This window comes from Schistocerca serialis, chromosome 9, assembly GCF_023864345.2.
Source record: "Schistocerca serialis cubense isolate TAMUIC-IGC-003099 chromosome 9, iqSchSeri2.2, whole genome shotgun sequence".
NCBI classification, from domain to species: Eukaryota; Metazoa; Arthropoda; class Insecta; order Orthoptera; family Acrididae; genus Schistocerca; species Schistocerca serialis.
Window position 1 is genome coordinate 426,688,785 of NC_064646.1, and position 27,626 is coordinate 426,716,410.

General features: G+C 38.7%; 1 protein-coding gene across 1 annotated transcript in view; it reads left to right on the top strand.

Annotated features, from left to right (window-relative positions):
• Nucleotides 1–27,626, top strand: part of LOC126419759 (uncharacterized) — a 316,376-nt gene that overhangs the window by 243,416 nt on the left and 45,334 nt on the right. The window contains exons 18-20 of the mRNA XM_050086933.1: nucleotides 1,666–1,849; nucleotides 6,682–6,877; nucleotides 27,311–27,501. Of these exons, the coding sequence (XP_049942890.1) occupies nucleotides 1,666–1,849; nucleotides 6,682–6,877; nucleotides 27,311–27,501 (571 nt within the window). The remainder of the gene's footprint in view (nucleotides 1–1,665; nucleotides 1,850–6,681; nucleotides 6,878–27,310; nucleotides 27,502–27,626) is intronic.

The following is a 27,626-nucleotide window of genomic DNA, read 5'->3' on the forward strand; positions in this document are numbered from 1 at the left end:
TACTTTAACTTAAAACTATCTACTGATGGTGGAAAATTAAAATACAGTAGTGTTCTTGAACAACATAAATTGCATTTTTTTGTCTCCCAAATGTTTCATGATAAATAGACACTTCAACTAATTTCATCTACAGTTATTATCTTGCTTTTATCTTAATTCTGACATTATGTATTTGTTATTGCCATTGAACATGGTATTGTGATACAGATGCCTGAAGCAGTGGGAATGAGACTGATATGCTAATTTCCAAAGGTTTTCAGCAGGGGAAATGGTTTCCAGCAGGGGAAAAACACCATAGATGCAGTGAACTGTTTCATTGAGAAAATAAGTACATCATTAGACAACAGAAATAAGGTGACAGGAATGTTCTGCAACCTCACAGAGGCTTTTGATTCTGAAAACCATACATTGTTTGTCTATAAACTTGAGATGTATGGTATTAGCAGCTGTGCCCTACAGTGGCTTAAGTCATACTTATCAAACAGAAAGCAAAGAGTTAGCATTTCTTTAAATGGCATATATTATTTTTCTGACCGGAAAAAAATATCTCGGGGGTGTTTCACAAGGCTCCACATTAGGCCCAGTCCTATTTATCTTCTATGTTAATGACTTACCATTAAATATCAGCTCCTCATCAGTTCTGTTCAGAGATGACACTTCTTAGTTGAAGATCAGGATTCAGAAATAATTCCCTAATCTGTGATCCGAGCCCTCAGTACCTTAGAAACTCGGTTTTAGCTAAATTGATTGGATCTAAACATATCCAAACCTCATGTGCAATTCAAGACCAAACAGTCAAAATGTGAGCAGATTTAGATTGTTCACCACAACCAAGATATGGAAGAAGTTGACTCTGTCAAATTCTTAGGTTTAAATGTAGATAAACATTTCAGCTGGCAGGCACACATTGAATACTTAACAAACAAACTGAGCAGCTTTGCATTTGCAGTGCAAATGCAACTGACATGGACACACAAAAAGTAGCATATACAAGCTACTTTGAATCTATTATTAGGTATGGTATTGCTTTTTGGGGTAACTTGACTAACATAGTGTGACCGCTAAAAATACAGAAAAAAGTCATTTGAAATGTGCGCACTGCATATCATAAAGAATCATGTCATCCGTTAATTAGAAAACTTAAATATTAACTCTGCCATCCCTATACATACATCATATTATTATATTTTTGTACATCAGATACAAATTGAGGGAAACCATTTTGTCCATCACATTATACTAGAAACAGAGAAAAATCTATGCTCCCCACCCACCCCCTCAGACTCTATGTGCAGGGACTTCAATACATAGGAATGAAAATTTGAAGTAAATTAAAAGTGAACAAGTTGATACAGATGAATATTTAGCTCCACTTAAAAGAAAGCTATTCAGGTACTGACACACAAATGTTTTTCTCAGTGGATGAAATCATGCAGAACAAACTGGAAATTTGAGCTGGATGCAATGTGTAACATGTTCCAAGAAATATCCTTATAGTGTTGTTATTTCTTGTAGTGCTATTATTTATTAGTGTAAAAATCATTGTAACTGTGTTATAAATTTTTGACATGTCTCCTGTTCGCAAACCAAATGGATTGCAAATGTATTTCACAAGATGAACAAAACACAGTTCACAAAATAATATTGATTGTTCATATTTTTCAGTATAAATGTCAATGTCAGAAGAATTGGAGGTTGTTATGGATGTAAGATAACAAGAAATTCTCAGACAACTGCAGCTGGAGCCCTTGCAGCATATCTTCAGAAGAGACCTGTTCGCATCCATCTTCCCTTACAAAGGACAATGGAATCAATTGGAAAAAGATTTGATGTTGCTATGGATTATGAAGTAAGTAGCTTCTGCTTTTCTTGAGCTACACAGATCTGTTGGAAATAAGAGTGCAATTTATATTAACAGAGACAGTAAACTATATTGTTTTGTCATGTAATACAATTTTTGAGAAACCCAGCCATTCAATCATTCACACACATTTCATAAATCCTAATATGGAAAATGCAGTACAGGCACACTAAGTGATTGAGTGATTTTGCCAGTGGAGAGAGGCAGCTATCATAAAACACCCATAATTGTCAATAATTTTGGTGTTTGTGTGTTACATTAAACATTAACTCTATCCTTACTTTGTACTAAAGTGACTTCAGACAAATAATTTTTTTGAAAGTCTCCAATTTTTACTGTGTTTTCATCATCAGCATCAGCTACTCACCCTTAACATACACAGCTAGATAATGGCACCCATTCAGCTGAATATGTGTCCTTGCCCACTGTCCTTTTATTGATATTACAATCCTGATTGTATTCCACTCCTGTCATTATCTTTTGTTTTCTTGTCTCCTAGAAACTCCTAGTTGCCCCCTCCCTCCCTCCCCCCCCCCCCCCCCCCCCCACCTGCCCAGTTTTTGAATAGTTTTCACATTGCAATCCCATGACTCATTGTACTGAGACAAGATTGGCAAGGTACTGTTATTGTAAACACTTACTCATAATTAATTTTTTACAGTTGTCCTTGCAGTGTGTTGATTGTGCATTATTTCAGATTAATTATATTTAATTTTCAGAACAGTTTTCAAAAATTCTCTAATAAGTTCTTTCATTAGTTTAGAAGAGTATCTGCATTTTGAGAAAAGAGTGCAATATCTCTTGCCAGAGTTGTGGATTGTGATTTCTGGATCAAGACATATAGGTACAGGTGTCTACCAGCTAGGTGCAGTGATTTGTTATCAGTGGTGGATTCCTTATTTGTATGTAGGCTGGTCAGATCAACATCTTGTTTGAGACTGTAGATTTTATCCATTATGAGTTTGGTGTTATCAGGAAAGGATCTGGAGAAGGAAGATGAGGCACTATAGGAGATGAGAAATGTTGCTAAAAGCTGTGTAAGTGGGTGACAGTTATTATTAAAATTGAATAGAAATATTGGTAGATCACACAAATAATGAGGAGGTGCTGAATAGAATTGGGGAGAAGAGGAATTTGTGGCCCAACTTGACTAGAAGAAGGCATCGGTTGGTAGGACATGTTCTGAGGCATCAACGGATCACCAGTTTAGTATTGGAGGGCAGCATGGAGGGTAAAAATCAAAAAGGGAGACCAAGAGATGAATACACTAAACATATTCAGAAGGATGTAGGTTGCAGTAGGTACTTGGAGATGAAGAAGCTTGCACAGGATAGAGTAGCAGTGTCTGGACTGAAGATCACAACAGCACAACATGAATTGTTAGAAACAAAATTTGATGTGAGATTAGGGTCAGATTCCAACAATTCCTTTGGCCACATTATTCTAAGCTAGTCAGTGCTCTACATCTATGTCTACCTATACTACTAACAAAGTTTCTGCACACTTTCATTTTCTTACATCTCATTATTTCATCCCCCCTTTCATACACATTTGGGTATATAGGTCTTCCTGACAAGGGATTACCTTTTCCCCACTATCCTACCCAGTGCTCATCCCCTCCCACATATCACAGCGTGCAACATTCCTCATCCTGAGCATCCTCTGGATGTAATTTTTGTGGAGCTGTAGTCCTAGTGTATTCCTACACTACCCTTCCAACCATAGCCTTTTTCATTCCCTTCTCTCCATCTGTTGCACACTCCCCCCACCTGATACACACTAGATTATTATGCACCCCAATCAGGTTACAGCATGAGGGAATGTAACTGTTCCTACATCAGCATGTTTGAAAAGGAACACAAGTATGCAAGCTGGACTATTAGTTTCAAGTTCTTGTTTATGCTGCTATTACTGCTCAGTGCTTGTGCTATATCATGACCAATTGTTTTTATTTGAATCCTTTTAGCATATGCTAAAGCTAATTATTATATCCAAAGAACAAGTGATGTGATTTGAAACTGTGAATGCTTGTTAACATTAAAATGGTACACAAGTCACTTTTGACTATTCATCCTCAGTATTTTCTTTTGCACCTACAATTTTTGACACTTTTTATGAATAACACAGTGTAAGGCTGGTTAACTGAATTAAAGGGATGGAAGCCATTTTGGATAATGATTTTTTTGGTTAAGCCATGAACATATTACAATATTTTGTGTTGTACGTATTTTTGAATGTTTTGAAGGTCAAATGAATTCAAAAACCTCTTATAGGCTATGCTTAGGATCTTCATAAAAGTTAAAGTTACAGATCTAGGATTACAATATGTTAATATATAGTATACTGTACATCATAGTAGCACAGCACAAAAATACACACACAATGAAAAGATACTGCTACCTGAATGTACTATTGTTTGCAGTGCAGCTTTGTTTAGACTGGTGAGTCAGTAGATGGGGAATCAACTCAAGGTCAGGTGTTCATTTCTCCTCACTAACCACAGCCATGGTCACATTTTTTTTCTACCCCCCCCCCCCCCCCCCTTGTGATTTTTGGAATTGCTTCAAAGAATCCATGGTTTGGTTGACCCAAGTTCAGTTGGCCAGGATTTACTGCATACATATTGGTCCTCTTCCATAGCTGAGTGGTCAACATGTAAAATACCCAGTTTCAATTGCCAGCAGTCACTGCCAGGGTTTTTCCTTGCTGAGAGGACAGGAAAATTACTATTCAGCCATGTGATGCCAATTGAGCAGCTACTTGACTGAGAGGTAGTGTGTCAAAGGTCTGGAAAGCTGAATAAGGCCAGGAGAGTGAAATGCTGACCACATGCCTATCCATACAACTCCAGATAATGCCAATGCCAGAAGATGACATGGAGGTCAGTCAGCACTGAATGATATGTCAGGATCAAAGTGTGAAGCTCATTAATTGGGTAGAAAAATGAATGTTATCTTAACAGCATCTTTGTAACGCATTTACTTCAAGGTGAAAAAGCTTGCAACTATTATGTGCTGTGTAACAAAACTTATGAAGTTTTGTGGGACTAAGTAAACAGTTGCCATCCTTTCCATGTGAAACATTCCCACCCATATAGTCTTGGCATTCGAGGAAAATGTATTTGTTCAGATGCAGACTCCTTACAGCAATACATCACCATTCTCACCTCATTCTTCACTGTATTTAATCAGCCCACCAGCCTAGTTCAAAAGCAGATTTTCTGGGCCATCACATTCAATACTGTTACTGCTGATCCCTTCAAAAAACAACATAGGAGTACAACTCATGTCACTCAGTATTATCTTGGTCTTGAATGTATTAATCAGCTACATTTTCAAGGCCATGACTTCCTAAAATCATGCACTGAAATGAGATCTGTTCTGTCCATTTTACTCACTACACCTAGAATAGCTTTTTGTCAATCCCTCAATGCCAACAATATCCTTATCAGGCCCTTCACTCCTTCTGCACCCATTTCCCTATCCTATGGTTCCCACCCTTGTGACCACACCCTGCAAGACTTTCCCTATACACCTTCCTACCACCATCACCCTCCAACTGGCAAAATATATGCCATCAAATGGAAAAACGCCTGCGAAACAACAAGTCATGTACCAGCCTGTATGTAAACACTTTTTGGCTTTATGTATTGGCATGACTACCACAAAGTTAGCAAAAATGGTTCAAATGGCTCTGAGCACTATGGGACTTAACTTCTGAGGTCATCAGTCCCTTAGAACTTAGAACTACTTAAACCTAACTAACCTAAGGGCATCACACACATCCATGCCCGAGGCAGGATTCGAACCTGCGACCGTAGCAGTCGCGCGGTTCCAGTCTGTAGCACCTAGAACTGCTCGGCCACCCTGGCTGGCACCAAGTTAGCAGTCAGTATGAATAAGCATAGGCAGAGGTAACAAACAACATCCCATTGTAGAACATGCTCTAGGCTACAACATGACAATTGTGACCTCTGTGGCTGTTTCACTACATGTGCCATCTGGATTCCTCACCCGGACACCAGTTTCACAGAACTCTGCAGGTGGTAACTGGCATTGCAACTACTCACTACCATCTGGCTTTTATTTATGTTAATTTCTTTGGGCTCGGTGTTTCTTAGCTTTCTACATCTTTTATTCTCTGGACTGTCTATTCCTCCTGCCTGCTCACGCCTCCCCCCATCCACCTCCCACTCCACTAACACATACAATGCTCTTAGTTTTCCTCTCTTATTAACTCCTGCACCATGTTTTGTCAATAATTTCTGTATTGTGCATTGCCCTATCTTCCACATTCAGGCTCTCAGGTTTTCAAATCATGTCTGGTGCAGAGTCTAACAATCAGTGTCTCTTTCTCAAATAGTTTGGTAAGTCTCACCTGACCTGGGGCTCTAGCTGACTTTTCTAAGCTCTCCCCATTTCCTAAACCATGCCAGTCCTTTTCCTTCCCCCCACTTCCTACTCCTTCAGTCCTTCTGTAGAAGAAAGAGCCACTTTCACCAAAAACTTGCACATTTCTATACCTGTATAGATGTATTCTCCTGTCGCTGCTTGGTGAATAGATTTTTCATCTATCCAGTTACATTATATTTTCAAAAATTGATTATTTTTGTTGATATGTGCTATCAGTATGCTCCTTATATCATAAACAGTGGCATTCAGGAAAGTCCATATACCTGGTGCATTAGCCAATAATTTAAAAAAGTTGATTTACTGTTTGGTCGGTGATTGTCAAGTATATTTATCACTGGTTAAAATTTAGAACTGTACTTTCAACTTCTACTTTCATACAAAGTATTAGTGCTTTCTCTTTTGTCTTAGGTTGGTGTTGATGATCAAGGCAACATAACATATGTTGAAGCCAACACATACCATAACAATGGCTCAGGCAGTAATGACCACTCAGCAGATGATTTTCTCATTCAGATGGCTAGCTGTTACAACAACAGTACATGGAAAGTTACATCTTACACTGTGAAAACTGATATCCCAGCTGCAACATGGTGTAGAGCACCAGGTTTGTCTGTATTTAATAGTAAATGGTTCAGTGGCTTGCATTGAAATATTAATTGATCATTTAACATGCACAAATTCTAATAAGAAATGGTTGTAAAATAACTGAAAAAATTGCTGTCTAAAGTAATGCCATCTGGAAGTAAACTATCGTGCTGCTCACTGCTGGTGAAAAGCTCTTGATTTCCAGCATGGTGACAATATCAGAATAGTGTAAAGTTTCAATACCTATCATCATCTTCAGCGTCAACACCCATTGAAGCTTTACAGAATCTCAAATGATCACTTGACTGGATACCCAAGAGCTTTTTGAAAAAAGATAATCATTTTCAAAGACTTCTGGAAAGGGAGAACAGTAGATACAATTTTGTATCTTATGCTTTCGTATCCTATTCTCATACCATCTGAGGAAACCAAATAGTCTCACAGATCAAGCCACTTTAAGTCTGCACACTGACTCTTTCACAGTTAACATCAGCTTATTTCACTCCAGGTATACTTCACTGCATACTGAAATATGCATCCCAGAGAGAGCACGTTGGCTGTAATTGACTCACGAATCTTAAATTGTCTTAGCAATAGAACAACATCTTCACAGAAGTAAATAAAGTTGTCTGTGATCAGTTAAAAGGATTCATAGAACTGCATTGTGCATTATCATAGGGATACAGAATTATATGTTTATTTTTTAGTACTCGGTGATGATAGTGTCCGTGCACTTGTGATTGTTTGTGTGTAGATGACAGTGGGCTTGTACATGTGAGTTATTCAAATGTGAATGTGTGTGTGTGATATATATATATATATATATATATATATATATATATATATATATATATATATATATATATATATATATATATACACACACTCCTGGAAATGGAAAAAAGAACACATTGACACCGGTGTGTCAGACCCACCATACTTGCTCCGGACAATGCGAGAGGGCTGTACAAGCAATGATCACACGCACGGCACAGCGGACACACCAGGAACCGCGGTGTTGGCCGTCGAATGGCGCTAGCTGCACTGCATTTGTGCACCGCCGCCATCAGTGTCAGCCAGTTTGCCGTGGCATATGGAGCTCCATCGCAGTCTTTAACACTGGTAGCATGCCGCGACAGCATGGACGTGAACCGTATGTGCAGTTGACGGACTTTGAGCGAGGGCGTATAGTGGGCATGCGGGACGCCGGGTGGACGTACCACCGAATTGCTCAACACGTGGGGCGTGAGGTCTCCACAGTACATCGATGTTGTCGCCAGTGGTCGGCGGAAGGTGCACGTGCCCGTCGACCTGGGACCGGACCGCAGCGACGCACGGATGCACACCAAGACCGTAGGATCCTACGCAGTGCCGTAGGGGACCGCACCGCCACTTCCCAGCAAATTAGGGACACTGTTGCTCCTGGGGTATCGGCGAGGATCATTCGCAACCGTCTCCATGAAGCTGGGCTACGGTCCCGCACACCGTTAGGCTGTCTTCCGCTCACGCCCCAACATCGTGCAGCCCGCCTCCAGTGGTGTCGCGACAGGCGTGAATGGAGGGACGAATGGAGACGTGTCGTCTTCAGCGATGAGAGTCGCTTCTGCCTTGGTGCCAATGATGGTCGTATGCGTGTTTGGCGCCGTGCAGGTGAGCGCCACAATCAGGACTGCATACGACCGAGGCACACAGGGCCAACACCCGGCATCATGGTGTGGGGAGCGATCTCCTACACTGGCCGTACACCACTGGTGATCGTCGAGGGGACACTGAATAGTGCACGGTACATCCAAACCGTCATCGAACCCATCGTTCTACCATTCCTAGACCGGCAAGGGAATTTGCTGTTCCAACAGGACAATGCACGTCCGCATGTATCCCGTGCCACCCAACGTGCTCTAGAAGGTGTAAGTCAACTACCCTGGCCAGCAAGATCTCCGGATCTGTCCCCCATTGAGCATGTTTGGGACTGGATGAAGCGTCGTCTCACGCGGTCTGCACGTCCAGCACGAACGCTGGTCCAACTGAGGCGCCAGGTGGAAATGGCATGGCAAGCCGTTCCACAGGATTACATCCAGCATCTCTACGATCGTCTCCATGGGAGAATAGCAGCCTGCATTGCTGTGAAAGGTGGATATACACTGTACTAGTGCCGACATTGTGCATGCTCTGTCGCCTGTGTCTATGTGCCTGTGGTTCTGTCAGTGTGATCATGTGATGTATCTGACCCCAGGAATGTGTCAATAAAGTTTCCCCTTCCTGGGACAATGAATTCACGGCGTTCTTATTTCAATTTCCAGGAGTGTATATATATATATATATATATATATATATATATATACACTCCTGGAAATGGAAAAAAGAACACATTGTCACCGGTGTGTCAGACCCACCATACTTGCTCTGGACACTGCGAGAGGGCTGTACAAGCAATGATCACACGCACGGCACAGCGGACACACCAGGAACCGTGGTGTTGGCCGTCGAATGGCGCTAGCTGCGCAGCATTTGTGCACCGCCGCCGTCAGTGTCAGCCAGTTTGCCGTGGCATACGGAGCTCCATCGCAGTCTTTAACACTGGTAGCATGCCACGACAGCGTGGACGTGAACTGTATGTGCAGTTGACGGACTTTGAGCAAGGGCGTATAGTGGGCATGCGGGACGCCGGGTGGACGTACCGCTGAATTGCTCAACACGTGGGGCGTGAGGTCTCCACAGTACATCGATGTTGTCGCCAGTGGTCGGCGGAAGGTGCACATGCCCGTCGACCTGGGACCGGACCGCAGCGACGCACGGATGCACGCCAAGACCGTAGGATCCTATGCAGTGCCGTAGGGTACCGCACCGCCACTTCCCAGCAAATTAGGGACACTGTTGCTCCTGGGGTATCGGCGAGGACCATTCGCAACCGTCTCCATGAAGCTGGGCTACGGTCCCGCACACCGTTAGGCCGTCTTCCGCTCATGCCCCAACATCGTGCAGCCCGCCTCCAGTGGTGTCGCGACAGGCGTGAATGGAGGGACGAATGGAGACGTGTCGTCTTCAGCGATGAGAGTCGCTTCTGCCTTGGTGCCAATGATGGTCGTATGCGTGTTTGGCGCCGTGCAGGTGAGCGCCACAATCAGGACTGCATACGACCGAGGCACACAGGGCCAACACCCGGCATCATGGTGTGGGGAGCGATCTCCTACACTGGCCGTACACCACTGGTGATCGTCGAGGGGACACTGAATAGTGCACGGTACATCCAAACTGTCATCGAACCCATCGTTCTACCATTCCTAGACCGGCAAGGGAACTTGCTGTTCCAACAGGACAATGCACATCCGCATGTATCCCGTGCCACCCAACGTGCTCTAGAAGGTGTAAGTCAACTACCCTGGCCAGCAAGATCTCCGGATCTGTCCCCCATTGAGCATGTTTGGGACTGGATGAAGTGTCGTCTCACGCGGTCTGTACGTCCAGCACGAACGCTGGTCCAACTGAGGCGCCAGGTGGAAATGGCATGGCAAGCTCAAGCTGTTCCACAGGACTACGTCCAGCATCTCTACGATCATCTCCATGGGAGAATAGCAGCCTGCATTGCTGCGAAAGGTGGATATACACTGTACTAATGCCGACATTGTGCATGCTCTGTTGCCTGTGTCTATGTGCCTGTGGTTCTGTAGTGTGATCATGTGATGTATCTGACCCCAGGAATGTGTCAATAAAGTTTCCCCTTCCTGGGACAATGAATTCACGGTGCTCTTATATCAATTTCCAGGAGTGTATATATAAACAAATAAGATGTGACTTGCCAAACGAAAGTTCTGGCAGGTCGATAGACACACAACCAAACACAAACATACACACAAAATTCTAGCTTTTGCAACCAATGGTTGCTTTGTCTGGAAAGAGGGAAGGGGAGGGAAAGACGAAAGGATGTGGGTTTTAAGGGGGAGGGTAAGGAGTCATTCCAATCCCAGGAGCGGAAAGACTTACCTTAGGGGAAAAAGGGACGGGTATACACTAGCACACACACACACATATCGGTCCACACATATACAGACACAAGCAGACATATTCGTCTTTCCCTCTCCTTCCCTCTTTCCTGATGAGGCAACAGTTTGTTGCGAAAGCTTGAATTTTGTGTGTATGTTTGTGTTTGTTTGTGTGTGTCTGTCGACCTGCCAGCATTTTCATTTGGTAAGTCACATCATCTATGTTTTTAGATATATATAAACACAGATGATGTGACTTACCGAACGAAAGTGCTGGCAGGTTGATAGACACACAAACATACACATGAAATTCAAGCTTTCACAACAAACTGTTGCCTCATCAGGAAAGCGGGAAGGAGAGGGAAAGACGAAAGGATGTGGGTTTTAAGGGAGAGGGTAAGGAGTCATTCCAATCCCGGGAGCGGAAAGACTTACCTTAGGGCCAAGAAGGGGTATACACTAGCACACACACACATATCCATCCACACATATACAGACACAAGCAGACATATTTGTCTTTCCCTCTCCTTCCCTCTTTCCTGATGAGGCAACAGTTTGTTGCGAAAGCTTGAATTTTGTGTGTATGTTTGTGTTTGTTTGTGTGTGTCTGTCGACCTGCCAGCACTTTCATTTGGTAAGTCACATCATCTATGTTTTTAGATATATATAAACACAGATGATGTGACTTACCGAACGAAAGTGCTGGCAGGTTGATAGACACACAAACAAACACATGAAATTCAAGCTTTCACAACGAACTGTTGCCTCATCAGGAAAGCGGGAAGGAGAGGGAAAGACGAAAGGATGTGGGTTTTAAGGGAGAGGGTAAGGAGTCATTCCAATCCCGGGAGCGGAAAGACTTACCTTAGGGGGAAGAAGGGGTATACACTAGCACACACACACATATCCATCCACACATATACAGACACAAGCAGACATATTTGTCTTTCCCTCTCCTTCCCTCTTTCCTGATGAGGCAACAGTTTGTTGCGAAAGCTAGAATTTTGTGTGTATGTTTGTGTTTGTTTGTGTGTCTATCGACCTGCCAGCACTTTCGTTTGGTAAGTCACATCTTCTTTGTTTTTAAATATATTTTTCCCGCGTGGAATGTTTCCCTCTATTTTTTTATATATATATATATAAAATTATAATAGAGAGAAACATTCCACGTAGGAAAAATATATCTGAAAACAAAGATGATGTGACTTACCAAATGAAAGTGCTGACAGGTCGACAGACACACACAAACAAACACAAACATACACACAAAATTCAAGCTTTCGCAACAAACTGTTGCCTCATCAGGAAAGAGGGAAAGAGAGGGAAAGACGCAAGGATGTGGGTTTTAAGGGAGAGGGTAAGGAGTCATTCCAATCCCGGGAGCGGAAAGACTTACCTTAGGGGAAAAAGGGACGGGTATACACTAGCACACACACACACATATCCATCCACACATATACAGACACAAGCAGACATATTCATCTTTCCCTCTCCTTCCCTCTTTTCTGATGAGGCAACAGTTTGTTGCGAAAGCTTGAATTTTGTGTGTATGTTTGTGTTTGTTTGTGTGTGTCTGTCGACCTGCCAGCACTTTCATTTGGTAAGTCACATCATCTATGTTTTTAGATATATATAAACACAGATGATGTGACTTACCGAACGAAAGTGCTGGCAGGTTGATAGACACACAAACAAACACAAACATACACATGAAATTCAAGCTTTCACAATGAACTGTTGCCTCATCAGGAAAGCGGGAAGGAGAGGGAAAGACGAAAGGATGTGGGTTTTAAGGGAGAGGGTAAGGAGTCATTCCAATCCCGGGAGCGGAAAGACTTACCTTAGGGGGTAGAAGGGGTATACACTAGCACACACACATATCCATCCACACATATACAGACACAAGCAGACATATTCGTCTTTCCCTCTCCTTCCCTCTTTCCTGATGAGGCAACAGTTTGTTGCGAAAGCTGGAATTTTGTGTGTATGTTTGTGTTTGTTTGTGTGTGTCTGTCGACCTGCCAGCATTTTCATTTGGTAAGTCACATCATCTATGTTTTTAGATATATATAAACACAGATGATGTGACTTACCGAACGAAAGTGCTGGCAGGTTGATAGACACACAAACATACACATGAAATTCAAGCTTTCACAACAAACTGTTGCCTCATCAGGAAAGCGGGAAGGAGAGGGAAAGACGAAAGGATGTGGGTTTTAAGGGAGAGGGTAAGGAGTCATTCCAATCCCGGGAGCGGAAAGACTTACCTTAGGGGGTAGAAGGGGTATACACTAGCACACACACACATATCCATCCACACATATACAGACACAAGCAGACATATTCGTCTTTCCCTCTCCTTCCCTCTTTCCTGATGAGGCAACAGTTTGTTGCGAAAGCTTGAATTTCATGTGTATGTTTGTGTTTGTTTGTGTGTCTATCGACCTGCCAGCACTTTCGTTCGGTAAGTCTCATCATCTGTGTTTTTAGATATATTTTTTCCTTTCAGTGTGCCTGTCTACCTTCAACCAGTCCTGTATGACATTAGTAGCAATCTATCATTTACATATTGTTGAGATTTATTTTCTGGTTATATATTCCATCAAGATAATACTAGCCTGCATCTTTAGAGAAATGGCATCTTAAAATAAGCTTTATGTTGGAGAAATAATAAACCAAAGATGTGAATACATTAGCGGAGCCTCACAATGTGAATAACTAACCATGATTACAATATTAGAGAAGGAGAGTTGCTACTCACCATATAGTGGAGATACTGAGTTGCGATAGCCACAACAAAAAGATTCACACAATTATAGTTTCATTTAAATGGGAACAGGCATGCAACAACATCTAATTTTGAACAAGACCTATATCAGATATCTGATGTGATTGTAATTCTTGTGGAATCTGCTAAGTTAATTCAAAATATATTAAAAATTGATTTAAGTTCATTTTTTTGTGAAACAAAACAATAATAGCTGCATTACAGAGGGACACATGTTCAGTGCATCGTAAATACAATGTGCAAGAATAACAGAGTCATGGTTGTCTGAGTTTATGCCCTGATCTTACAATACTATGAAATTCAAAACTTTGCTTCCCATTTTGTGCTTATAATATCACAAAAAATATCTTTATCCAAAGAATGTCAAATTATGCAGATTAATCTGTCTTAATTACTAAAACAAAAACTTACAAGTCTTCTATCTTGTGAACATTTGCTGCTTTCATTATCTTGGTTTTAGATTTTACACACACCCGTCCTGCTGGTGTCAATATTTCAAAACTTATTGACTCCTAGTAACTCATCTTCAGAAATACTTATTTGACTTAATCACAGTAAACATAAGAAAACAGCTACAGATTTTCACTAGTAATAGCTCTGTTGTAATGATTGATTGCACCACTTTCAACATAACTGAAGCACATAAACACTGCAGCTAAGCAGTTGCTGAACTGAAACACTTCCCCATGAAACTCAGTTCTTCATGGTTTGTGGCCGTAAAGTGCTTGACAGTCTAACAGGGACAAACAAATCAAGTAACTGCTATAAGTATGGTACAAAAAGTCGTCTGACAAGAAGATAAAAACAAATAAGTAAAAACAAATTGTTTTAAGGTGGAAAATGTATGTAGAATGTAATGTTGTGAGTTTAAATATTTCAGGTTGTAATATGAAATTTTTATACCAGCTGCTTACTCCAATCCATCCAAAAATTATATCTGTGTGAATGATGAACTCAGTTATATGCTAAAACCAGCTTAGCTTCCACTGCTTCACTCACAAAGACTGTATGGTGTGCACATATTTTTGTTTTGTTATTCTTTAACAAAATTTTTATGTTGTTCACAATTTACAACATCATCTTAACTTTTCACACCAATTAAGAATGGTATTTTCTGAATATCTTCTGACCGAAAAGCGATTCTGATGGTTGGAGTCACAGATTTTGTTAATCTTGCCTTTTAAGATTTGTGGTTATATTTTCTTAGAAACTTTCATCTCCTAAAACACATTTCTTTGGATGTCAATCACCAATTTTCACAGATTTTGCTTCAAAAATGTTTTAATATTTGAAATATTTTCATGAAAATTTTCATTTCCTATTTCATCCCCTTAGGGATTAAATTTCCAATAACACTGAAACACCCAACTCTTCTTGTTTCCAACTGAGGAGTCAGATACGAATTTTCAGAGATTGTTTCAAAAATGCTTTTGTAATTAAATATTTCCATCATAACCTTTGTCTCCCATTGCAGCCCCTTACAGGTTGGATTTCCATGAGCACTGAAGCTTTTTCATTTTATTTTGTTTATGGATTTATATTTTTTTCTAGCCATGAAGCCAAATTGTAATTTTTAGACTTACCTTTAAAAATCTTTCATAATTAAATATTTTAATATAAATCTGTATCCCCTATTTCAGCCCCTTAGGAGTATACTTTTGAAGAATCCCTTCATAAACAGTCTACAGTAAAAGATCAACTCCAAAATCCAAACTTCTATCATTAAGAGTGTGGACTGGGAAATAATGAGTCAGCCAGACAGGACATTTCCTGTTATATATAGAGATAACTTCATATTTCACTTGATACATACATTTTTGTATTCTCCTAATGCAGATCACATGGTGCAACAAGCTCTATGTAGCAGATTATGAGTTTATCTCAGAGTACAACTATCATCTGCCTCTCTTTCTGTAGAATGGCTCACAGACTCACTCAAAGTTCTAACATGTCAATCTCTTTTCTTCTTATGTCTCAAGGTGCACACATACTTTCTTGCTATGATGTGGGTCTAGCATCTTTAGCATACAGAAATGTGATAGAGAGGTGCTAATTCAGCAGCATAGAAGGAGATAGGTTAAATAAATATGCTAGCCAAACAGCACACCATGAAAAAGATATATTTAGGAAATGTGTTAACTCAGCAATATGACAGGAGAAATGAATGAAGGGAATAGAAGATGACAATTTAACAAAAGAAAGAAAAGAAAAAGGATGTGTTCATCCAACAGTATATCATATTAGCCCCTATATGACACTTAAAATTTATGAAGCAAAATATTGAGATGGTCAATGAGATAACATTCTGAACATCTTTTGGACACTGAGAGTACTATTCAGGGAAGTGTGAACTATCCTTTCTAGTGTTATGTGATTCTACTTTATCATATGAATCTATATGATTTCTAGTAACTTGTGTAATGTCATGTGATGTTCATTGATGATTATTGTGCTTGCCACATTTCCTCTCATGCAGTACACCTTCTGATCTAATTTTTCCTAAAATTGTCTTGACCCACTGATCAGTAATACCAAATGTATGAAAAAACATAGTTTTGCATACCTTTATTACATAATTTTCAAGAATAATTGTATACTCTTATGTGCTAGTACTCCTCAACATAGTACCATCTTCCAGTCCACTACAGATTCTTTGTCTTGGAATTTCCATTATCAGCTTCCTCCGATAATCATATTTCCTATCTGTATTTTCTAAGCCATAAAATGACTCAAACAGTTTCTGGATTTGATCTAACAATATTTGGAACTACTAAAGAACAGGATACAACCTATTGGATTTGACCAATGATATCATCATTTGCCAGATATCATTTGTTACACAGGTTTAACAGCTTAGAGGAATGTTCATAAACAAAGGAATGCAGGAGAGAAAACAGATGGTAGACATATATCACAGCCAGTAGCACTTTAACCATAATGTTGAGGATATCACTATTTTGAGATGCAGTACTTCTATAAAAAATAAAGGAAAAAAAGGGATAGAACTAGCAGTAGCATAGAATACCTCACTTGACATATATATGAGTTACATCTCAAACTTCAGTCAAGCTGTGTAGGTTATTAACTGCAGTATGAGATACAAATTTAATGTATGTTGATTATTTTCATTTTCAACAGCCTTAGTATCCTAGTCTTTGGTTGAACTATATAGGTCAACTGAAGTATGGGATACAAATTTTACAGGTACTTCACCTCCACTACCACTAATAGTCTGTTCTTAGTAGATAGCAAGGCAGAAGGATCTACATACATGATATTTGTAATCAATACTTCAGTTGATCTATATAGATCAACTGAAGAATAGGATACTACTGCTAACAAAAATGAGGAAATTGTCACTTGTTACATTGTCAACCTGTATCTCACATCAACTATGAAAATGACACACATAAAATTTGTATCTCGTACTTCAGTTGACCTTTTCTTTTTTTGCCTTCGATATTAATCGTATCAACTGAAAGTTATCATAGTCTTGCTAACAATGACAAGAAAACCAACAGTAGCGAAATTTGTATCTCATCCTTTAGTTGAGTTATATAGGTCAACTGAAGAACAGAATGCTAGTACTAGCGAAAGGGAAATAACAACATTTCTAACATGCACATTCTGTACTTCAATTGACCTATGTATGTCAACTGAAGAATAGGATACCAGTGCTACCAAAGGCAAAAGATAGTGCCATACATAACATTTCTATCCTGCTCTTCAGTTGATCTATATAGGTAAATTACATCAGTGTTACACATATCACTTTTTTTGACTAACTAGCACCAGTGTCCCACACTTCAGTTGACCTCTATACGTCAACTGAAGTATGGGATACAAATTTTACCTGTGTCAGTCTTTTTGCCTTTAGTAGTGCTAGTATAGACTCGAAAAAATTGTAGTGATACTAGTGCCGGGAAAGGGAAAAAAGAGCAACAGCTGCAAAATTTGTATTCCCTATTGCAGCTGATGAAACCATACATAACATAAAACAGCGTAATACAACAATGAAATACATCAAAGTAGACAAATTCAGTGCAACAAAAAAATGAAAAACTAAACTTAGCACATGCAAGCTCCTCCACAAAAAGCCATAGCCCATGGAGAAAAACATCAACAAAATTTGATACCTACATGCACAAGAAACACAACATTCCGAAAAAACCACACACACACACGCACACACACACACACACACACACACACACACTCACACACACACACACACACATTCACATCAACAAAATGAAATTAAAAAAATCCACAGAAGAAAATTATGTAACTTAAGAAAATGAAGAATGATGGATCAACCCCGAAAAATTTAAATCAATATTTTAACCATCTGGCCAACCCACCCTTTTAAATTATCAGTCCCCCCCCCCCCCCCCCCAAACCCCAAAAAAAAAAAAAAAAAAAAAATCCCAATCTGAAGTTAACTAACAAATTTTGGACAGTAAATTTGCCCAACATGTTTAAGGAAACACTTAAATGGGCAATATGTATTGGGTACACTGTGCCTCCATGAATATTCATCTAAATGACTCTGAAGTGTTGAAATCTGTTATTTCCCTCTTCCTACAACAGATCTTATGGCTGACCAATAACCTTCTATACTACTGGTATGAGCCCCAGTTGATGAAGATCTGAATCCAGTATTATGATTGACAACAAGATGCTGAAAACCCTTATTCCTCAAATCCCTACATGAAGAAAAACCATTGGAAATTACTATGGAACCCTCTGCAACATGATCTTCAATTAATTTCATCGAAACTTTCTTAATTCAATTAGGAACTACTTTAAAAACTATATTGTCATACTCTTGACCTGAAACTACAGCCCCCCAAACCCATAATCCTACCACACGTCCCCCCTGTTGTACTTGGTTTTGCCAAAATGAGACTCATCAATTTTGACTAACACACGGCTCCCCCAAAGGGCCCCTATACTTTAAATATTCCCCACAAACTTTCCTACTAAACGGGTACCAGTCCACAATGGAACACTCACTCTCACAACATTCTTGTGCACATAGCCACACAAGACACCTCAAACACCAGCAGTATGTAATTTTTATAATATCCCTCAAGGCCAACTTCAGTTTCTCAAACCATGTTCCTTGTCCAATTGAGCGCCATAGCCAATCCTTGCTACACATGCATATGAATGAATCATGAGTATGATGATCAGACACACAGGCTAATTGTTCACTGCACTCACAACACCAAACATAATCAGCAAGGAGACCAGACATTTGCAAAATTTGAATGGTTGCAATCATGTCTACACTCATAGCCTCCTTTAAGTCTTCCATATTCATGGGAGTAGACAAATCCATACCTAAAAAAGAAAATGAAAAACTAAAAATTCTTCTAAATGAAAAACTGTTAGTTCAAATTATCTAACTCATTAAGAATGAAATTATGTACTGGATGAATTGAAAGAACCAATTATTTAAATCGATGCAAATGAAAAAAATCTTATATAATGTTTAGTGCTGTCTTTTAGAACCACATTAATATTTTTCAATTTTCATGATGGCACTTATCCACAGCAGACAACCCGTTTATTTTCTATGGCTCAAAAGTAAACACATAATATCAATGAGTAACGTGTGATGTCATTAGTCAAAGCCTACAGGTTGTATCCCGTTCTTCACTTGACCCCAATATTTTATCTTTACATCTGCACCTTGCAGTTATTCCAAAAACTGGACCTATCAGCTTTTCTTACACTTCTTTTCCACTTTTATTAAATAAAAAAACATAAAAGTAAAAGCTTATAATGCTTTGACTGCAATTTTCCTGTCACAATTAAAGTTTGATAACAGTTTTGGTTGGTACCTGCAATAATCTTCAGATTGTTCGAAACATGAAAGAGCAGTGAATAAGTGCTGGAAAGCATCATTAGCTGTAGTCATGTGACAATATGCATTCGTAAATACCAAAACAATAGCAGTATCGATATGTAATTGAAAATGTCACCGTGAGCAAGCTGTGTTGTAGACACCGAATTTTGCAGTTTGACAAGCATACAGGAGGTTGTCCAGTTGCATGCATAGAAGCTGGATCAAAAGCACATTATTTGCAATAATATAACAAATACTGTCAAGAGAGCAGTGTATGCAAAGGTTCCAAAAACTGACAGGTGTTCTGTAGACTGGCTTATGCAAGAATGATCCTTTGTGGCATATAACACAGTCATATTTATACAATATGTGCAAATTTAAGGATAATATGAGAACACTGCACACAACTAGTCTGACAAGACACATCAAATGTTAGTTCTTACATACCTTGTCAGACAGGTGGCATTCAACATTCTCGTATTATCCTCCAATTTGTACATATTTTATAAAGATGTGCACTTTTGGGTTGTTTGGCTACCTAGTGCAGGTCTCTTTATTGAACACTTCTTAGGTGACTTGCACATCAATGATGACGTCAACATAGCGCCCAGTCCACGATTGGATAAAATCTCCCACCCAGCCAGGAATTGCATTGTTACCTACAAAATCCAAAAGATGTGTTTTGTTGGTGCTGCACATTTTTGTGATTTTGACTGAGATAGAATCACACTGCAGTATTCTTCTTTAGAACACCAGTCTAGAAGCTGGCACAGAACTAACTAAGTGAAAAATCCATGCAATTCACAAGTTCATTTACATACAAAAGCATACTTCAGCATTTTCCTCTGTGTGAGACTGCACATACAAGATTTTTGTGCTGATTTGAAATTCTAGATTTGTATATTTTACTGTTCGTGTCACTTCTGCATAATCTTTCATTGATTGTATCAACACCCATTTGTATTTTAATATATTGTGGAAGTTTGAACATTCACGAGTGCCATGATAAACTCGTACTGTTATCATGCAGTGTTGGCTTAAACTTGTTTGTGCTCTTTTCAATCATTCCCTCATTTCATTATGTGAGAAACAGGTTATTTCTGAGAATTTTTGGCCACTCACAAAACTATACTTTCACAAGTTACTGGTATGATTTTTTTTCATATTTAACTTATTTCACAGGAAATCAGTTTTTGTGGTTCACAGTTACTGCCAAAGAATAGAACATCCCTAAATTTCATTGCATATCAACACAGACAAATGTGCATTTTTGAGAATTTTCGTAAGCTATCCCAGTGCATCATCTAATTTGTAGTAAATTGGTGTTTGTGGTTTAGTTACTGTAGCAGTTAGACTGGGATGAGGTGTACCGTGAACCTGATGCCAATTTAAAATATAATTTATTTCATGACATTTTTGTAAATGCATTTGAAAACTGCTTCCCCAAGAAAATAGTTAAATATACTCGTAAGAAACCTTGTAACAAACCATGGCTTACTAAGGGTATAAAAATATCTTGTAACTGGAAAAGGGAAATGTATCTGACAGCAAGAAAGAGTAGTGACCCAGAAACTATCAAAAATTATAAAAACTACTGTGTTATATTAAGAAAAGTTATTAAAAAATCCAGGAGTATGTGTATCATGTCTGAAATCAGCAACTCTGATAATAAAATTAAAACAATTTGGAATATTATTAAAAGAGAAACAGGTCAACCAAGAGCAGAGGAAGACAGTATTACCATCAAATTGAATGAAAACTTTACGAACAAAAAGTCAGAAGTTGAAAATATTTTTAATAACCATTTTCTAAATGTTGTGGATATAGTAGGATCCAGGTGTTCATTAGAAGATGCTAGGCTGTTAATGGAAGAGGCCATACCTATGCAATTTGATACAATTGAAATCTCACCCACTTCTCCCTCTGAAATTAGGAAAATAATAAACTTGCTTAAAAGCAAAAATTCACATGGAATTGATGGCATTTCCAGCAAAATACTAAAAGCTTGTTCTCAACAGATAAGTAAGATTCTCAGCCACCTGTGTAATAGCTCTCTGGAACAGGGCATTTTCCCTGATAGACTGAAATATGCTATTGTTATACCTTTGCATAAAAAGGGGGATAGATCTGATGTCAACAATTACCGTCCAATCTCCCTTCTAACAGCTTTATCCAAAATTTTTGAGAAAGTAATGTATTCAAGAGTAGCTTCACATATCTGTAAAAATGAAGTACTAACAAAATGTCAGTTTGGTTTCCAGAAAGGTTTTTCAACACAAAATGCTATATATGCTTTCACCAGTCAAATTTTGAATGATCTGAATAACCGAACACCACCCATTGGGATTTTTTGTGATCTCTCAAAGGCTTTTGATTGTGTAAATTATGAAATTCTGCTAGACAAGCTCAAGTATTGTGGCATGAGTGGGACAGTGCACAAATGGTTTAATTCGTACCTAACTGGAAGAGTGCAGAAAGTTGAAATAAGTAGTTCTCGTAACATGCAAAAATCAGCACATTCCTCAAACTGGGGAACTATCAAGAATGGGGTTCCACAAGGGTCAGTCTTGGGTCCTTTGTTGTTCTTATTATATATTAATGACTTGCCATTCTGTATTCATGAAGAGGCAAAGTTAGTTCTCTTTGCTGATGATACAAGTATAGTAATCACACCTGACAAACAAGAATTAACTGATGAAATTGTCAATACTGTCTTTCAGAAAATTACTAAGTGGTTCCTTGTAAATGGACTCTCACTGAATTTTGATAAGACACAGTACATACAGTTCCGTACAGTGAATGGTATGACGCCATTAATAAATATAGACCTTAATCAGAAGCATATAGCTAAGGTAGAATATTCCAAATTTTTAGGTATGTCCATTGATGAGAGATTAAATTGGAAGAAACACATTGATGATCTGCTGAAACGTTTGAGTTCAGCTACTTATGCAATAAGGGTCATTGCAAATTTTGGTGATAAACATCTTAGTAAATTAGCTTACTACGCCTATTTTCACTCATTGCTTTCATATGGCATCATATTTTGGGGTAATTCATCACTGAGGGATAAAGTATTTATTGCCCAAAAGCGTGTAATCAGAATAATAGCTGGAGTCCACCCAAGATCATCCTGCAGACATTTATTTAAGGATCTAGGGATATTCACAGTAGCTTCTCAGTATATATACTCTCTTATGAAATTTGTTATTAACAACCAAACCCAATTCAAAAGTAATAGCAGTGTGCATAACTACAATACTAGGAGAAAGGACGATCTTCACTATTCAAGATTAAATCTAACTTTGGCACAGAAAGGGGTGAATTATACTGGCACTAAAGTCTTTGGTCACTTACCAAATAGTATCAAAAGTCTGACAGATAACCAACAATTATTTAAGAAGAAATTAAAAGAATTTCTGAATGACAACTCCTTCTACTCCATAGAGGAATTTTTAGGCATAAATTAAGAAAAAAAAACAAAAAAAACAAACAAAAAAATATAAAAAAAATTAAAAAAAATAAAAATAAAAAATAAAGAAAAACAAAAAACACAAAAAAATAAAGTTGTTATATTAACTTAAGTATGTTGTTAAATTAACCTAATTATGTCATGTATTGGAAAATTCGACTCGTTCCACATCATTACGAAATATCGTATTCATGATCCATGGAACTAGTATTAATCTAATCTAATCTAATCTAGATGTTCTAAATAACATATTGTGTTACATCTAGTTTTACCAAAAGAGGAGTAGCCATATATATTATCTACATTTATCATAAATTAACATTGTTTTGAGTTTGCTAGCAACTACAATTAACCACAAAAAGTTTTAGGAAACTAGTAATTTCTTTTACAGATTTTTCTGTTGCCTTAATAGGAATCTTCTTTTGTCATTTTCTTAAATTATTATAGGGAATTAACATCTTTTAAGCTCAACAGGTTAAAAGATAATCAGCAGGCTTAATTTAAAGTTATTTGTTCACTGTTCTGCAATACATCACACCAGGTAAAATGCATGAACACAGAATGAATTGGTTGACATTTTTAAGCAGCTGGAAATCATCCTGATTGATGTCAAATGATTAGCAGATGCTGTAAGTCATTTTGGAAGAGCTCCTGAGAGTCATGTATCTGTGGTATTAGTACCAAAGGTACCTCAAATACTGTCTACTCCTGTGTATCCTGTCTCCTCTGCAGAAAGTACAGGATCTGTCATTACTCACCCAATTGACTGCATGTAGCATTTTAATGGTAGAGCTAGGCATCCTATATGAGATGGACAGGGACCAGGGATGACTCAGGGTGTTCTACTGATCCCCCTAACCAACAAGTTTGATGTGATCACTGAAACTGAAACTGAGCCACTTCACCTGTTTTGGGGAAACCTGTTTTGTCTGGTGTCAAGAGGAGGCAAATGCAAAAGTGTAGGACTCTATTAATCATCAGTAGTTCAAAGGTATCATGAATGATGGTGAATGGCAGCAGGGGACAGGAAAGGGTAGCAGGTGTGCTCAGTGTGTATGCCTGGGGGCCTCATTCAACATGTTGAAAAAGTATTCTTGCAGCCAGGGTGCAACCAGCTGCACATTGTGGCACATGTTGGAACAAATGGTGTCTGCTGTCTGGACTCTGAGGTAATACATCTGTTATTCTAGTGACTGGCAGAGAAGGTTGAGAAGACTGGCCTTGCACATGGAGTTTCAATGAAGCACACAATTTGCAATTGTCCCCAGAACTGATCATGAGCCTTTGGTTTTGAGTTGAGTAGAAGGACTGAACCAGAGAGTTCCAAGATTCTGTGACTAGTAGGCTGTGACTTTCCAGATTTATGCCATATGGCTGAGAACTATTGGGTTGCCCTAAATGGGTCAGGTATGCAACACATCAGAGGCTGCTACTCAGCTAGTTGTCTATGCATGGGGAGCACATTAGAGTTTTTTAGATTAGGTGACTCACGATCCAATTCAGATAATGACAGCTGCAGAAAACCAGGAAGTATCAGTGTAAGATCTAAAGAAATTCCTCCCACAGATGGGAGTATTAAAATCCTATTGGTTAACTGCCAAAGCATTCACAACAAAGTGCCAGAGTTTGAAGTTCTCCTGAAAAGCAGTGAAGCTCAAATAATAGTAGGTACAGATAGCTAGTTGAAACCTGAAATGAATAGCAGTGAGATTTTTGGAGAAAATTTAAGTGTATATCAAAAGGATAGGCTACTGAGAAATGCAGGTAGCTTATTTGTTGCAGTAGACAAGAAATTCAAATCCACCAAGACAGAAAATGAAGCTGCATGTGAGATTGTTTGGGCAAGACGCAGTATCAGTGGTGGACACAAAATAGCTGGATCTTTTTATCACCCATCAGACTCATCTCCTGACATATCCAAAAATTTTAGAGAAAACCTCAGTTCACTAGTATGTCAGTTCCCCAGTCATACTTAACCCATCAGTGGACATTACAGTTTTGTTATTGATGGGCATGATATGACAACCTGTGAAACATTACTACATGTGTTCTCTGGAAAGTACCTAGAACAATTAGTTAGGAACCCACCTCATGATGGAAATATATTGGATCTAATGGTAACAAATAGATCTGACACCTTCAAGGATGTCCACACTGAAACTGGTATCAGTGACCATGACACAGTTATGGCAACAGTGATTTCCAAATTACAAAGGACAACTAAAACAAGCAAAAAGCTATATATGTGCAGTAAACTACATAATGAATCAGTAGCATAATATCTCAATGAGGGACTTGACTTCAGCGACTGCTGCAGCAGAATATTGTCAAATGATCTTTCGCAAAACCTAAAGAAATTCTGGTTATATGTAAAGGCTGGTAGTGTCACCAAAGTTAGTGTCCAGTCCCTCATGAATGAGACAGGAACTGAAATTGAGGGTAGCAAAGAAAAAGCTGAAATGTTCCTTTAGAAAGAAAAATTGCCCAAGTTTGATTCTTGCACCACTAAAAAGATGAGTGAAATAAGCATTAGTGTCAGTGGTGTTGCGAAACAGCTGAGGTTATTAAAATTGGAGAAAAGCTTCAGGGCGCAATAGATTTCCTATCAGAGTCTATACTGAATTTCTAACTGAGTTAGCTTCTCTTCTACCTTTCATTTTTCATTGATCCCTTGGACACAAAGAAAAAAAACCATGCCTAATAGATAGAAGGAAGCACAGTTCACACCCACCTACAAGATGGGTAGTAGAAGTGATCCACAAGACTACCATCCAGTATCTTTGACATAAATTTGTTCTAGAATCTTAGAAACATATTCTGAGGTAAATAATAATAAGGTATCTCAAACAGAATGATCCCCTCCATGCCAACCAGCATGGATTTCGAAAACATTTATCCTGTGAAACCCAATTCACAATTTTCTCACATGACATACTGAAAGGTTTGGATCAAGGTAACCAGGTAGCTGTAGTATTTCTGGATTCCAAAAAGCATTTGAGTTGGTATTATACCTATACTTATTGTCAAAGTCATGATCATACGGGGTATCAAGTGAAATTTGTGACTGGACTGAGGTCTTTTTGTAGAGAGGATCCAGCATGTTACCTTGGATGGAGAGTTATCGTCAGATGTAGAAGTAACTTCCAGTGTGCCCCAGGGAAGTGTGTTGGGACCATCGCTGTTCATGTTGTATATTAATGATTTTGCAGACAATATTAATAGTAACCTCAGGCTTTTTGTAGATGATGCAGTTGCTTATATTGTAGAACTGCCTGAAACAAGCTGCATAAATATTCAAAATAATTAATTGGATGGAAAAAAGTTCCACTCACAAGCAGCATCAGAACACACACATAAAAGAAGGTTGTAATAAGTAACAGTACATGAACAGTAAGGGTACCAACACACTTCCCTGGGGCACGCCCGAATGTTCAAATACATTAAATTATGTGCTTCACAAAGTGAAAAAAGCATTGTACCCTGTGATTATAATATCAGTGAGTCAATATTGGACTTGGGCAACTCATACAAATACCCAGTTGTTACACTTTGGAAGGACATGAAATGGAATGGTCACTTAGGATCAGTTGTGGCTAATGCAGGTGCTAGACTTCAGTTTATTGTTAGAATACCAGGGAAGCACTATCAGTCTACAATGGAAATTGCTTACAAATCACTCTTGCAACCAGCTCTTTAATTTCCTCAAGTGTGTGTGATGCATACCAAACAGGAATAACAGAGGATACTGAAAGTATACAGAGAAGGGGAGCATGACTGGTCACAGATTTGTTTGATCCATGGGAGAGTGTCAAAGAGATCTGAAGAAACTGAATTGCCACACACTTGAAGATAGACACAAACTATCTTGAGAAAGCCTACTAACAAAGTTTCAAGAACCAGCTTTAAATTATGATTCTAGAAATGTACTACAATCCCCACAGGGGATTGTAGTACACAAATCAAGCATGAGGATAATATTAAAATAATTACAGCATGCACAGAAGTAGTGAAAATTCTGGCAAAGCATGTTGTATTGTTATTTTGCATCATTAATGACTGTTCTCGCTAGTATGTTTTCCTACTGTGCATGTGATACATACTGAATTGAAATTCAAAGCTGTGTGATAGTACACATTACATGTCAAGTACATATCCATTCATAACTTGTCATTTCTGTCTAGCTGAAAATGCAAAAAGTTCAGTTCAAAAAGCTCAAATAAACAGTACCATGTTTCATGTGATGTCATCAAGCAATTTCAGCTAATACAGCTGGAACTCATGGCAACTTGACATTTGCTGTAAGTCACTTGTGCTTGGCATGCACTGAACTTTTAAAAATGAAAAGTATTCATTTTCAGATTCTCTTGAAGGAATAGCACTTGCTGAACAAATGATGGAACATATTGCCAAAACAATTGGGAGGAATCCAGTAGATATTAAAATCCAGAATCTTAGTCCAAGTTATGAAGAAGTTGGTAATATGATAAAATATTGGAAAACTAAAACAGAGTTTGAGGAAAGGAAGAATCGTGTGGAGCACTTCAATAAGGTATGACTTTAAAATCAACTATGCTGGAGAAGTGTGGATACCCTGTTGAATAAAACTGATTTCATTAATATTTTTAAGATATCAGTACAGTGAAATATCAATAGACTTAAGAACTTTATTTAATC